General features: G+C 45.8%; 1 protein-coding gene and 1 long non-coding RNA gene across 2 annotated transcripts in view; both read right to left on the minus strand.

Moving 5' to 3' along the window:
- Positions 1–6,489: 6,489 nt before the first annotated feature.
- TMSB4X (thymosin beta 4 X-linked) lies at positions 6,490–8,588 on the minus strand. The gene is made up of 4 exons (XM_087758945.1): positions 8,570–8,588; positions 8,036–8,139; positions 7,348–7,461; positions 6,490–6,953 (listed from the first exon to the last, which is right to left on the minus strand). The coding sequence occupies exons 3-4, from the start codon at positions 7,445–7,447 to the stop codon at positions 6,919–6,921; spliced, it is 135 nt and encodes a 44-aa protein (XP_087615071.1). The 5' UTR covers positions 7,448–7,461; positions 8,036–8,139; positions 8,570–8,588; the 3' UTR covers positions 6,490–6,918.
- A 1,205-nt stretch (positions 8,589–9,793) lies between these two features.
- Positions 9,794–14,952, minus strand: part of LOC148055781 (uncharacterized) — a 36,145-nt gene continuing 30,986 nt past the window's right edge. Inside the window, exon 3 of the long non-coding RNA XR_015704956.1 lies at positions 9,794–12,142. This is a non-coding gene — a long non-coding RNA (uncharacterized LOC148055781). The remainder of the gene's footprint in view (positions 12,143–14,952) is intronic.

Raw genomic sequence — 14,952 nt, forward strand, 5'->3', positions numbered from 1 at the left:
AACTAACCAGTCCCCTCTGTTACAAAGTTCTCTTTCCATTGCTGTCCTTGTTTTAATAAAATTTGTTCTCTGTGTTCCTCCCGACCCCAGGGCAGCAAAGAGATACCAGTGCCACCCACTGCTCTCACCTTTAGGCAGGGCAGCAAAAGCACGGGATCGGGGATCACTCAACATCTGGGCATCTCTAAAGGGCAGGCAGAGCAGGGTGAAGAACGGCACTGGAGCTGGTATGACAGGGACACAGGAGCCCGCAGCACCCAAGAGCCCATGGTACCCAAAAACAACTGCACGCAGCCAGCACCAGCCCTGAGATGGACTGGAGCTGGCCTGTTTTAGAACAGCAGCTTGCAGATCATCTAGCAATGAAATGAGATGACAGGAAAGCTGAACAGAAACGTTAAAATAAAAAAGGCTTAGCTGCCCTGGGGAGTGTCCTGGGGCTGCCCCCGGCAGCCCACCCTGTGATATAGCCACTGGGTGACACTGTGGGTGATCTGCCCACGCGGTCCCTCTTCACAAAAACCCAAATTGGTGTGAATAAACCTGCTGTGAGCCTGGAGGGTGCTCAACATGCTGAAGATGGTTTCCTCTTTGGGAATGTAGGTGCTCAGGGCCACGTTCACTTTTCTGATTGGGGATGTCACTCTGAAATGGCTTCCTTTTCCTCACCAGTGGTTGCTCTCGTCGCACATTAAGAAAAAGGTGCAATGCAAAGAATGGACTTTTCTCAGGCAATTCTCTCTCAGTCTTCCTCTCTGGGCTTTCTTTTCTTCAGTGGAGGATCAGCTGCCTATGCCAACCCTAGAAACCAAAGCTAAATTTTAGTAATAAACCCAATGGTGAGGATAAACTGAGTCATTAGGGCATTGCATGCATGCAAAGGCACAGCTGCATATAGGAAGTCTGGCAGAAGCAGTCATCTGGCAAGAAGGGAGGCGGTCAGATTTTCAAGGCAGATTATATACACTATTGCAGCCTTGGGTCTGCTTCGTGTACAACTCAGACACGCTTGCTGCAGGCAGTCCCCATTCAGACTTCTGATTTTACCAAATCCGTGCCCGTGAGTCAGCTCTGTTCCTGCAGGAACAGTTTCTTCACTGCACACATCTTCATATTCCCAGTTTTATGACAGGCACCAAGGTGCTACCATAATACCTTGAAAAAATAATAGTGATGAAGTCCAAATGGGTATTCCTTTGGCCAACTTTACTGGACACCAGGGTGTAAACTAGTGTCTTCTTTTTATTGTCTGAGTTTGATACAGCCACATCCTTTGTAAGTGATGAAATCACACACGTGACATCCTGGAAATTACTTAGAGAAGGTTTCTTTCAATTTTTCTACCTGGTTCACACCTTGGTTTTGATAATTATAACTGTATAGTCTCAGAGAGCACCATAAAAGCCTCTAAAGCAGACCTAAAATTAGTTTTCATCCATAGTGTTGTCCAATACCAAATTAGGACCCTTCAGAGTGGTAAGCAAGTGTTATGAGCCCTTTGCCAAAAAGCTGAAATTTACATCCCACAGGAAATATCATACCACATCAGATCTTGTCATGTATATAATACTGACTGCTATTCCCACGACACAGTGGGTCAATGTCATTTCTGAGAGGCAGTGCTCAGTTTGGGGGCAAGGATGAAGAATATCCCTCTGTTGGCTCAATTTTCTTACTTAGGTCAGATGATACAGAGCAGGTAAGGTGAACTGAGGTGCATGAAAAATTAATCCAGCAAGCAATTTTTCAGATTATTATGTAGCTCCAAAATTCTCTACGTCATCTTGCATCAAACTCTAGCTGTGCAGAGGGCCTTAAAGATAAATTCCAAAGCTGCAAGTGACGGTTTGAAGAAATAGTTCTCCATTTCAAAACATTTTAAAATGCTATACCTGAGTAATATAAACCGTATCATATATAGTTATATGTCAGATGGAAAGGAAGAAACATTATAGGAAATAAAACATAAACTAATATCTATGAAAATTTGTAAAATACATTAGATGAGATTTGAACCATCCGAGAGCCTGAATTTCTTTCTGTCTAGAGAGAAGTAGATTCCAGCTAGTTCATCTGTCTTATTTTAGAGACCTGAATGTTGCTGCTGTAGCTTCAAACTGCTAGAAGAGACTAGGGATAACTAAATTATTCATGGCAAATATCATAGAACATGCAAATGCATTCCTCTTCTTTTTTTTTTCCCCCCTTCATTTTCAAACACATCTCTAGTCAATTTGTAAGTGTACTCAATATTCATCCATATTACGGAAACAAAGGGCACCGCAAATGTCTGTTTATGGAATATGCTATATCCACAAAGTCACGAGATGATTGTTTCCAGGCCCAAAATTTCAAGGCCTGGACCACATGCCAAAGATAAAATGATTAAAATGACAATACTGGGAAAAGTTTCTTCATCACCAAGAAGCTTTTGGGCAATGGAATTATGACTTTTTTTTTTTCAAGACAATATTTTGATTGAACATGTTGTGAAGATTTGGGGACTATTCAAATGCTGGTAATATATTTAAATTAGAGTAAATCCACCAATTCATTTGCAAAATACTGGTGAATGAAAAATCTATGTTAGGTAAACAATAAATCCAGAGCCATCAGAAAACCTGAGGCCATAGTAATTCTGAATTTTAAAAGGAAGAAAAAAAAAAGAGATTTACTCTTTACAGCCTCACTCTGCCATTCTTTGCATATCATGGCCTGAAACTAATGCTATAGATGTGACTGTGCTTTGCCATCAGCATCCTCTTATTGTGAGGGAGCAGTGGTTGGAGTTCTCCCAGTTGCCAATTCTCATTACATTGCATGAATCTCATCGTGCCTGACAGTTTTCATAAAGCCCAAGCTCCAGGAAACTGAAAAATCTCCTGAGAACCTCAGCTTTTGATTACAAGGAAAAAAGGAATGTTGTAGCCCTCATGATTGCAGAAACAAGAGAAAAAAATGTATCTTTGCTGTGCTCCCAATATGCTGAAGGCTCATTAACCCAGAGGCAAAATGAAACATCTCTCAGAACCCACTATGTCTGAATTTTTTTTTTTTTCTAAGCAGGAAGGAGAGAAAGTCAGAGAGGGGTCTGACATTTTTAAAACCTGGTAAAAGCAATACTGGAATTCAGGTCATTAACTTCCACTGAAAACAAAGAGAAAAATGGGCTCTTTCTTGTCATAAGTCACAGAATTTTGAAATAGGTGTATGGTAAAGAGCAGAGCTTTTTAAAAAAACCATCGTATCACAGGGACAATCGCAAATCAATCTGTCAGACAGTGTACAACTAATGGATAAATGTTGTCTGGAATTGCCTTTCTCCAAATTAACAAAATAGCCCATTTTATTTACAATTCGGTTGCCTTGCCTGTTGAATTGAAAATGCACAAAGCTGGCGCATCGGATGACCTCACGGAAGGCAGCTCTGCCAAGACTGCCATAGGTTGCTTTGCGTAGTCATCCTACTGTATATCAACGAATAAGCATGAGCTGCATTTTTTATTTCTTCACACCCCTTTTAGTATCAGCCCTGTGGCATTATTGCACTGAACGCTGCGTTATGTGCTCATTGTATTTTATACGATGCTTGGATTAGCGCACGGTTCCTTATTAATAAAACTATTTTGTGCAGCAGCTGTATGTGGCAGCCATATATGATTACAATACACAATAGGAACTGCTCATTTCTACACTGTTTCTAGGGAAGTAAAGGGTTACTAGGGGAAGTGGTGTTTTATCACACATTCAGCATTGCACAAAAATAGCCTAAGACCAAAATGCTTGCATTAAAGTCTCCACATTTCTGTAATTAGTTTTAATACCACAATGATCTATTTTAGATATCGTTAGCATATGCTTTCTGTCCAATATATGCATAGCTAATGATACCTGGGGAGGTGCATGAAAGAGAGAGAAAATCTTTTCTTAAATACTGAGAAAGGAAGAATTCGGTTCAGTACTTGAGGGCAGAGCTACTCACCACGTAGCCTGGATGGAGCTGCCTCGCTGCTGGGGGCGGGGAGGCAGCACACCAGACACCGTAAAGCCTTCGTCTCATAGGGCTGGGATAATGTGACTGCACAGCGTGCGAGATCAAAAACCATATGTGCCTTTCTGTTTCTGATGACCCTTTTTCATAACCAGGTTCTGGGCTGTATTTTTTTTTTTCTAGTCAGTTTGTTGCTGATGAAAGTTTCTAGACTGACAGCCGAAGAGACTGATCTCCTTTATTAGCCACAGCCAACAACCAGTGCAGACACAGCCCCGAGTATTACAGTCGATCCATCCGAGCCTTCGTTTTTCATGCCATCAACTGCATCGCTGTAAAGTACGTGTCAGATGTGGCCACCTCAATCATGCCTATGCAAAGCGTGGTGAATATCTGCGACGATTTTCTCTGAATATAGGCAAAGAGCCAAAAAAGGAGCAAAGCAGGGGATGACAGGCTCCAGCAATTCCTGAATTTGGCCTGGAAGGTTTACTTTCCAGTTGATTTTGTGTTCTATTCAGTCCTTGATCCCAGAAACAGAGCTCCTAAAAGTAGTAGTAGCTTATTGCCATATCTCCTGAAAACAGATCTGAGCCTCACCACCTCTCGCCATGTGCCTGAGGCCCCCAGGCACGTCGCAGATGGTGGTACCCTTTGGCCAGCACCGTCTTCTGATCACTGTGATGACTTGTGATTCTGAAGTCAGAGGCCTTGTATGTCATTACGGTTTTGCTGAACTACGCTGGCTTACAGCACACGCTTTCATTGACTTACGCCAAGCAATGTGTATCTCATGCTTTGCCTCTCTCAGAAATACATCGCTTTGGTTTTCTTCCCATAGATGAATCCACAGTACGCAAGCGCTCGCTTCTACTTATTTGCGCACGTACAGTTCAGACTGTACGCTTCTGAATTTAGTCATGTTACATCCTGTGTTACCTGATTAAGATCAGTAGCTGGGAGTTGATTGTTTAATTGACTTTTCAGAAACTCAGCTAAAAGTTTTCTATCCCTTTCCCATTATATATGGGGGATAAAATGAAAGCTTGAAACATTTACAAGCGCAAGAAATGGTTCACTTCATTCCTGAACTCCTTGGCTTAAATTACTTTGGAGGTCCTTATGCCACCAGGACTTCCCAAATCTTCTCATGAACTGCATCAAAACATTTTAGGCCTGAATCATAGATTCTCATCAAACACTCCATTCTGCAAGTTTTCCACTGCTGGGGGGCTGGGGACTGCACCCACAAATACACAGCACCTCGGGGCTCCTCCTTCTCCAGCAGCATGGACACCCACCAAATCTCCAAGCCGGCGAGCCCCACTGCCCTCACTGGTGTAAACTCAAGGACAGGGTTTGTTGCTGCAGTCAAATGCTGCTAAGGAGATGCGGTAGGATGAAACCCCAAATCTACGTGACCCCCCCCCCCCCCAAGTCAGCAGCCTCAGTAAAACTCAGGCTTCCCCAGAGGGACTAATTTTGCTTTATAGGAACTGGCTGAAGTGAGTACAGGCTCAAGCCCTGAAGATAAAACTAAGGCACTGAAGAACCATGCTCACCACCCTCCTACAGGCTGACAGCATTTTTTTCCAGGATGTTAATTACTCACTTCAAAGTGAAGTAATGGATTAAATCCTTGACTACTACAGTCAACTCCTACTGCCCTCCCCAGATCACAGATTTTACCTGCTGTCATTTGAGGAAAAATAACCTCAAAGTATCCCAGGCCTGAATGAACTGCCATAAACCAGCAGTGTGGAGTGTTGCGATTTGCATATAGGATTTAATGCCAAATTCATTTTTTAAGTTACCGTGAGGGTTTTGCCCCCAAATGGTTGGTTTTGAATTAGTGAAGAAACTGGAGCTTTTTATTCTTCGATACCAATTCTTAGGATCAAGTAGCCATTAAGAGATTATAGAAGTGTTCAAAACATGACTTAACATTTCAGCAAAGTGATTTTTATTTGCATGAGACACAAGCCACCAAAATAGCTTTAGAATATTAAAAAGCTTATGTTCAATCTTGGGCTTAAAATTCAAGTTACATCTTCCTTTAAATACTGTATCAGCAGAACAAGGCTTAATTATTAATTAAACCAATTATGGATTTATACAACTGAGGTTGAATCTGTGCAACAGTACAAACAGTTCTTACTAAAAGAGCTAGGCTATGGGCGGGGCACAGCAACAAACCTAGCCAAATTTTTTTGCTCTTGTCTATCTCTACATTAAATACTGAAGAAAAAATATTTAAAGTGATATACTCACATGGTAAAAAATTATAAGACATGCAATTTTTTACTGAAATTGTCTGAAAACTAGCTTCGAGGAACGCGAATTTATCTAATGGTGAAAGCACGTATCAAAAAAAATGAGAATGGTGATTGAGGTTTGAGTCATCTCCAAAGGTTTTATAGTATCCCATGTCTCAGTACCGGCTTTTATGCTTCATATCCTTTGATACAGTTCTCCAAATAGAGGACATAAATACCATCCAGGTTTTAAAACATTTTATTTGCATATTAAAAAAATTGTGCATTCCAATAATTAAAATCATTTGAACAAAAAAAAAAAAAAATGGCACTCGATTAACTGCATTTTACAGCTCGCAGGACCTCGGTACAGCTTTGCATTTATTCGTGTGTTACTCTAGTTTACTGTAGTCCCACCCAAGTTCTTCTTTCATCAACATGCAAGCTCTTTCATGCCACCAGGACCAAAGCCAGACAGGCAGAGGGAAAGGCAGCGCCTTCATTCAGTGTCAGTAGTTCTCTCTATTCTTTTTGATGTGAAAGGGGCAGTACAGTCATTTTAAACTTTATCCAACCTCTTTGCATCTTACAAAGTTAAACAGCTAAAAGAAGTAAAATAAGAAGGCAATGCTTGTGGAATGTACAGTGCATAATTTGGAAGGGCAGATTTCATTACGATTCACCCGCTTGCTTCTCCTGTTCAATTGCTAAAATGGGGAAAAAAACAGAAAAGGAGAGAAAAAAAAATAAAGATCGAGAACCTGCAACGCATTCACATGACAATTCCTATCATTTGTAAAAATATATGTACCAAAATATACGCGTATCAAAATAGAAACGTAAATAAAGGTAAATTAAGCGCTACGACGCGGTGGCTTCGGGTTTTTCGCCGTCTGGCACCGCCACCGCCGCCTGCCCTCCCTCCGCCCCGCACCCGCGGCACCCCGCTCCCCGCCTGCCGCCCCTCTTTGTCTCCTCCCGCCTCCCTCCCTCCCCCCCTGCCTGCCTTCCTCCCTCCCTCCCTGCCTGCCTCCCTCCCTGCCTGCCCTTCCCTCCCTGCCTGCCCTTCCCTCCTCTTCCCCGCCGCCTGCCCGCACTCACTTTCTTTTGAAGGCAGCGGGTTTTTCTCTTGCGTCTCTGTCTTCTTCAATTTGGACTTGTCAAATTTCTCGATCTCGGCCATGTCTGGTTTGTCGGACATGTTGGCAGGTGACCCTGCGCACACAAGGGGAGAGCCCGTTACCCCCGGCCAGGGCTCCCCGGCCCCCCCGCCGCCCGCCCCACCCAAGGCGGGGAGCCCCGCCGCCGCGGCCGCCGAGAACTCAACGGAACACGCCGAAAATCCCCCGCCGTATTTGAAAATAATAACCATAATAATTTAAAAAAAAAAAAAAAAGTGTTCATTTAATCCAGCATCAAAGGCAGCGCAGCTCTCCGCCAGCCGCCGCCGGGGCCAACTCCCGGTATTTGCGCGCTGCGGAGTACAATAGCGGGGAAGCGCCCGGCGCTGACCGCGGTTTTAACTCCTTAAGGGACAAATAATTAAAAAATAAAGCCCTGGGACGGCAACAAAGCCGGCTCCCGGCGCGCACGCCACCGCCCTGCAGCGGCGCGGCCCCCAGACAATGCCCCCCCCCGACAAACAATAGCCACCCCCCCCCCGGACAACAGCCCCCGCGCCCTGTCCTGCCCTGCCCGCGGTCCCCCCCGGCCGGGGTGCCGGGCAGGGGCTCGCGCTGCCCGCGCTGGGGGCCCCAGGGGGGTTGGGGGGGGGGGCGGCGGGACCCACCGGTGTCGCCGCGCGGTGATGCTCAGCCCTGCCGCTCGCTGCTGCCGCCGCTCCGCACGCCAGTATAAAGGGCGCTCGCTGGCGGGGCGGTTTTATCCCCGCGCCTATGCAAATGGCGGTGATGTCACCCACTAACCATTTTGCCGCTTTCCGCCTTTTTCTCTCTCTCCCCCCCCCCCCCCTTGCTTCCTTCCCCTCCCTCCGCCGCCCAGCCCTCCCCCCCCGCCGCCCAGCCCTCCCCCCCCCGCCCCGCGCACACGCCTCGGCGCACACACAGCGACACACACACACGGGCACACCCGCACGCCCTCGCAGCCGAAAATCGCCCCGGTCTCGGTCCCGGTCCCGCTCCCGGTCCGCGGCCCGGCCGGCGGGAGGCACCCCCGGGACGGTCCGGGGAGGGGGGGCGGCCGCTGCCCATGGCTCCCCGGCACCCGCTCCGGCGGCGGGCAGGGGCAGGGGCAGGGGCAGGGGCAGGAGGGGAGCAGCGGGGCAGGGGAAGGGGGCAGAGGGGCAGGGGCAGCGGCCGGCGACCTTCCGCAGCGGCGGGCCTCTCTGCTGGGCTTGAGGCGTGGCGTGGTTTTGCTCCAGCTCCGTGTGCCCCTCTCCCGGTTGAGTAATATCAGCTCGCTGATTACGTTACTCAAATTTCCGCATTTAGAAGGAAAAGACGAAACCCTGGTTCCTTCAGAGCTCCGGGAGCTGCCCCCGCCCCCCGCTGCCTTTGCAACCCTGCTGCAGGGAGAGAAAAATCCCAATGCTGTCCTTGCAGCCCCGCTGCAAGGGAAGAATAAAATCCCATTGCTGTCCCTGCAGCCCCGCTGCAAGGGAAAGAAAGACGCCCCCCAGGCCACGCTGCGGTGCCGGTCGGACAGACAATAGCTGCGGCCAGATGCCCCCGGGCCCCGCTCCCCAGCGGCGGGCCGGCCCCGGCGAGGCAGCCCCCGCCCGGCCCTGGCTGCCTGCGGCGGGGGCAGGAGGGCCGGGGCCGGGGCCGGGGCCGGGGCCAGGCCTGCCGGCTCCCCGCCCTGCAGGGCTCCAGATGTCCCCAGCGGCTCGCTCCGGGAATTCGAGCCACAAGCCCCATGCAGCAATCGGTCCTAAAACCAGCATAATCTCGCTGGACGGGCGATTGCTGCTGGGTAGGGGGGCGGAAAGGGGTGTAGGGCAGGGGTGACTCTTGCTCCTGCATTTACAGCGTTGGGTAATAAACTGAATTATTCACGTGAAAGTACTGCCAGACGCAGGGGGGTGTATCCGTGCATGTGCGTGCGGCTGAGTGACAGGAGTCGGGGAAATCTCTGCGCCTTTGTCTGGCAGCAGCTCTGCAAGGGAGCGCAGGCACGCTTGCTTTTAAGGTGTGAGCTGGAACAGCAGCCGGCGCCTGGGAATTAGCTTAATTTCTGCTGCTTCTGCGGCATCTGTATGGAAACCATGTAGCGTATTGCTCCTTGCTCCCTGCCCTCCAGCAGGGTATTTGATGCGAGGGTTATTGCTGATGAATTAAAAGCCCTGAGTCACAAACAGTATTAATATACACAAGGAGAACTGTAAATATATTTCAATAAATTCCCTGGGGATGCTGCTTCCTCTGTCTCGTGGCTGTCCTCTCCCCCTTGGCCAGCCATTTTTCATAGCCTTTCCAGAGCTGTAATTTCAAGGAGGTAAAATCTTGTCCCCATGGCAATCCCGGTAATACTTGCTATAGCGAGCCAGGATTTCCAGTCAGCCCAGAGTCTTCCTAAAGGTGAGCTCCTTCACATTTGGAGGTGTGGTGTATGAAGTCTGGTTTCCTCCTCTAGTCCATGAGCACCTCCAAAACGGAGATGATCACTGAGAGCGATGGTGTGAGCTAAAAGTATTCCTGTGAGACAGGGACTGTGCGAGACTGGAGGCCAAAGGAATCGCTTAGGAAAGAAATGGCAAGGAATATATCCTATAATTTAGGAATATTTACAGGTTTTCATAATAACAGCATTAAAAGCGTTCCCAAAGGATCTTTTGTGTTGGATACCGGCTAACTCTGCTAGCTTTTGAGCAAGTTCTGTAAAATGAGTTTATGGCCTTTTACTGCTTTGACGCTTTTGAGCGTTGAACCTCGTGACTAGGAATTGTGAAATTTCTGTGATAATCAGTTCATCAGCATCCCCAGTGATACTGCAGCTTCTGATTTTTCAGTTTTGCCAAAGATTTTTTTGCCTCTTAAGTCAGGGTAAATTTAATATAAATATTCTTTAGAATTGTTCTCCTCTGTGGCTGCTGCAGTTGCTTGCCCGTGTGTCTGAGCAAATCAGTATTCCCCTGACCTCAGTGAGGGAAATGCATTCCTGAAGTTAAAGAACAGTGAATGTTTGTGGGACTGGGATATGATTTTTCAGAAGCCACTTGTCCAGTAGCAGTACTGCTTTCTTTCGCTTCTGCTCGTTTTGGGACAGAGCCACAGATCCCTGAAATCAGTGCAACCCACAGCCTTAGATGGAGCTTTGCCGTTATCTGCAAACCAGGCTCCTCTGCTCGGTTTAGATTCAATTATAGTTCCGAGAGACGGAGACACATAAAAGATTTACACTTTTTCTGCTTCTCTGCCTTCCTCTGTCTCCTGGTGGATGAATACTGAGATAGTCACAGTCTTTTAGAAATGTCGTATGTACTTCACTACATATATGAAGACAGTGTCATTCCGCTGAAGCAAAATGAGGGTGTTGCATTTTGGTGGCAGGACATAAGCTAATTTCTGTAAAAGTAAATCCTCTTTATAGCGTTTTGTATTAGTGGTATAGCTACAGAAATTGCATATCTCCATGTCCTTTTATGTTTGCTTCTGTTTGTTGCTGTTTGGAGAATGCGAGGAAGGTACGTGTTCGTACAAGACTGCCCCATGTCAAATAACTTCTGGGGATAACAACCTCCAAAGCGAACTTGGATGGGGCAGAGCTGACATCCTCAATAAATGTCCTAGGCCACATGATGTAAAGGATAGCTAGCTTAGGAGTTCTTATTTTGGATATTGATGAGCTGCTCCATTTTTTTATTGCTTTATTGGTTTTTGTGTCAGCAGTTTCTTATCATGATTATTTAAAAAAAAATTCAGTCAACAAATATTTGGTGGTGTAGTACCCTGCTAGACCTGCACTCTCTCAGTCATTTGCACGTTAAAGGAGAGCACTTTTCAGCACATTGCTGATCCCATTTGCAAGAAGGAAATTGGACCCTCGCTAACATAGTTTTCAGCTAACACCTTTGGGGGTTTGAACTAGAGCAAGGCTGCAAGTTCTTTCTTGTGTTCTAGGAAATTCACGTAGTAGGAAAGGTAGTAAGGGGTAAACCATGGCTCTTGCGTCTCATCTGTATGTCCATGTTTGAAGCCTTGTAAAAAACATGAACGCTTCTTTTCCAGGTAAGTATGTACTGCTCCCGTTTGCAAAAAAGTGATGATAAAAAGACTTGCTCAAGGCCCCGCAACGGGAGCTTAATCAGATATTAACAGATGTCAGTGAAAGCGTCCCTAACTCAAATTGACTTCAGCGGGCTTTTTCTTGAACTCTGTTTAAAGAATGTTTTGAAACATGATCAGGAGCACAAATCTTCTAACCTTATGCTAATTTTGCCATAGAGTCTATGCATTCATTAAAAAAAAAGAAGAAAGAAGAGTAATTAGGGGAACATGAAATGTCTATGTGATAAAGCACCCCAGATTAATTCCCATCTCAGCTTATTATTCATAATGGGATCCCAGGCACATCAGATGACTAGTAAGATAAAAATAAACTCTATATGTAAATCTCTTGATCATATGGAAAATAAATTAAAGGAAGAGAAGCCAAGTGATTGTTTTCCAGGTCTCAGTTTCACATGTGAAATCTTCTTTTCACATGCTTGACTCTCTGAGAGAGGATGCTTTTTCTCACTCCATATACCGCTAGAGGAAACAGGAGCTGGCAGCGATCCCGAGAGTGTAAGTGAAGAGACAATTCCTTTGGGTACTTTCTTGCTGCACTGCCTCCCTGCCAGCAGCAGAAGGGTGTCGACGGTGACATCAGGGTTTGGGTCTTCAGTTGTTCAGACGTCAGAGCACCATATTTGTGGTGTGTCACATTCCACTGAATGCTATCGACAATTAAAAAACAAGGGTGATTGATTCATGGAGCAATGTGTTTAAAAGGAGAGCCTTCCCGTTCCCTACCCCCCCCAGGTTAATTTCAGAAGAGGGAAGGCAAAATGCCTGTCCTAGCTGGACAAATACTGGCACTAATTGGCTTTACAAGCATCGTCATTTCCTTTTTTACTGTGCTTGACAAAGGGAACTTTGCAACAGGTCAGGACTTTAAGCAAGTAGTGCTTGTGGGAGAGGAGAAGCCAGATCAGGAAGCTCAGATTGCTGCACGGGGAGCTAAATACCCTCGAGCAGCAGATGCTCCTCTCCCACACCAATCTGCCTGACTCTGCTTTCCCTGCCTTCCCTATACCCATAAACAATAAAAGAAGAGCGTTGAGCCATTCTTTTAATGCATGCAGAAAGCTGTGGCAAAGCAACAGTTTGGAAGCTAGGCTACCTGATACTCCAAGTGGAAGGCTGCCTGCATACGGTCAATAACAAAGCAAAGAAGATGAGGAGGCCTTCAGCTGTGGTTTCCAGATTTTGAGGGATGCTAAGAATTTATTGTCATCGTGTTCTGAAATTTTTAATAAATGAAGAAGAAGGAAGCGAAGTATGCTTCCAACTTTCAGAAAGATTTCTTTAAGTTTGCAGGGAACCACCAAGCTTTTAGTTATTTGTCTTACGTGTTTCACACAGGGGATATTTTGCAAAGGTCTGTGAACTGAAAGTTTCCAAACTACCTGTCCTTGCTGCCAGATGCATGTGCAAACACTATGTTTAAAAGCTATCTCTAGAAAAAGTGGTTGATTTGCAAAGTACCTGAGAGAACCAAAACCAATACCCTAGCACATCTCTCCTGCCTGAAGACGGCATCTCTGTGCCAAAGTTTCACAAGTGCTTGGCATCACTTTCTGAATTTTGGAGCAACTTTTCTTTGTTCTCATTTATATGACTAAAAATAATAATTTTGAAAGCATGTAAATGACAACGTCAGCATAATGCATCACAAAAGCATGATGAATCATTTCTCCTAGTGCAACTCAGCAACCCCTTGATTCTCCAATGTTAGGCTTCTCCTAAGTAAAACGGCTGATTATACGGCCTGTGCATGGGTGTCAACAGAGCTTACAAACAGAAATCTCAGGCAAATAGAGAGACTGGATTTTTATGTTACCATTGAATATGAGTTTCTTTCAACGCAAAGATAAAGCTAGATATACTCTGGTCTCTATTCAACATACAAACAAGTCCATATGTACAAAAGACAAGGCAGCTGTTCTTATCGGAATTGCATTGAAAAAGGGATGACCAAAGTACACACACAGAATGAAACGACGACTAATAGTGTCAAACAAGCTATTGTATGGGCTTTGGCAGTCCCTTTGGGAATTGCCCACCCATTTGCTCGTAAGAAAGAGCACAGAGATACCCGTCAGTGAACATCCCCAGGATGCCTGCACTGCAGAGCAACAAAATGTACCCGATGTCATTAATTAAGTGAATTATGTTTTTCCAGCAGCGGGGTTCCCTTCCTCCAAAGCTGACGTTCTCATGACATAACTTGATGTGATATAGAAGAGCAGCATAAGTCACTATGCATGAGCACACAGCAGGATTAATTTATTTAGCTTGGAAAATAGCACTGCCCTTGAGACCACACCTGTGCTATGTGCTCTGTATATAGCTATCTCTGAGCTGGCTTTAAACTAATGGCAGCTTGGAACTCAACCCAGGTTTATTGCTTTGTGTTGATTTTCTTGGGTGGATTTTACCACCTGTGCTGAATGTTGCTAACCATATCTGAGGCACTCGCTTTAAAACCATCTTAAGCATATTCAGCTATCAAGCTCCTTTGTGTTTTCAGCTCCCCAAACCCATACAAATGCAACAATCTTTTGTCTCTTGTAAGACTGTAGGCAGGCAAGATTTTTCAAAGTTTACTTGCAGGTTTATCTATCTAATCTATTGATTTATTTTTCTCTACTACTCCCTTTTAATTTAATTTATTTTTTGGGGGGGAAAAAAAAAAAGAGGAAACTAAGCTTGCCACCCAACCAGATGTAGAAGTGGCTAGGAGGTCTGCTCAAAACCTGACTCGCTTCCTTGACATTCGAGCTTTCAACCGGATAAGGAGTGGCGGATGGAGTTGTTGGGGTAAAGCACATCCAGTCATTTAATCTTTATTGACGTGATGCTTTCTTCACAGTGCCAGTTTGTAAAAAGTAAGGGAGAAGTGCTTCTTGTGACTTCCACAGCCATGGATTTTAGTTGTCTTTGGTGTCCTCCACAAGCGGCAGGGACTAGGAGTGCGTGTGTGTTGGGGGGGTTACCTTCTTGAGGATGAAAGGCACAGCTCTTGCAGCATGAAGGCTTCATCACCCCACCAACATGTGTGACAGAAAAGGTTGTCCTGGCACCCACACGGCTCCTGAAACTTTCAAGACTCTTGCCCTCACATTTCTCTTTCAAGGCGGAGGAGAGTTACGATATCTGAGTGCAAACAGAGGTGGGGACTGGGAGGGATGTCTGTTGAAGCAAAGTCACACGTGCAGGACGTGTGGGTTGAAAAGGACCCCGTGCTTGGTAGGCGCTTCGGATTTTCCCAGGCCTGTCCTTGTCTCGCTTTTTCAGACAATCTAACCTTGACAATTATTACTGTTGGGGCAATTAAGGCAGGTGGGCAGGGGGCTCAGGAAAGCACCACTTTGCCCATAGGAGCATTCAAGTTATTCCACACAGAAGGGTATGGACCAGCGCTAGAGGTTAAAGATTGATAAAGTGTGTGATTTTTGCGTTTAAAGTATCAGGCTTAGAGAAA

This window comes from Nipponia nippon, unplaced genomic scaffold (genome assembly GCF_047370975.1).
Source record: "Nipponia nippon isolate SJK-2023a ecotype South Korea unplaced genomic scaffold, ASM4737097v1 scaffold_2, whole genome shotgun sequence".
NCBI lineage: Eukaryota > Metazoa > Chordata > Aves > Pelecaniformes > Threskiornithidae > Nipponia > Nipponia nippon.

Coding starts and splice junctions, on each gene's coding strand:
- TMSB4X (XM_087758945.1), bottom strand. CDS start 7,447: ATGTCCGACAAACCAGACATGGCCGAGATCGAGAAATTTGACAAGTCC. Junction 6,954..7,347: donor CCCGCTGCCTTCAAAAGAAA/GTGAGTGCGGGC, acceptor TCCCCATTTTAG/CAATTGAACAGGAGAAGCAA.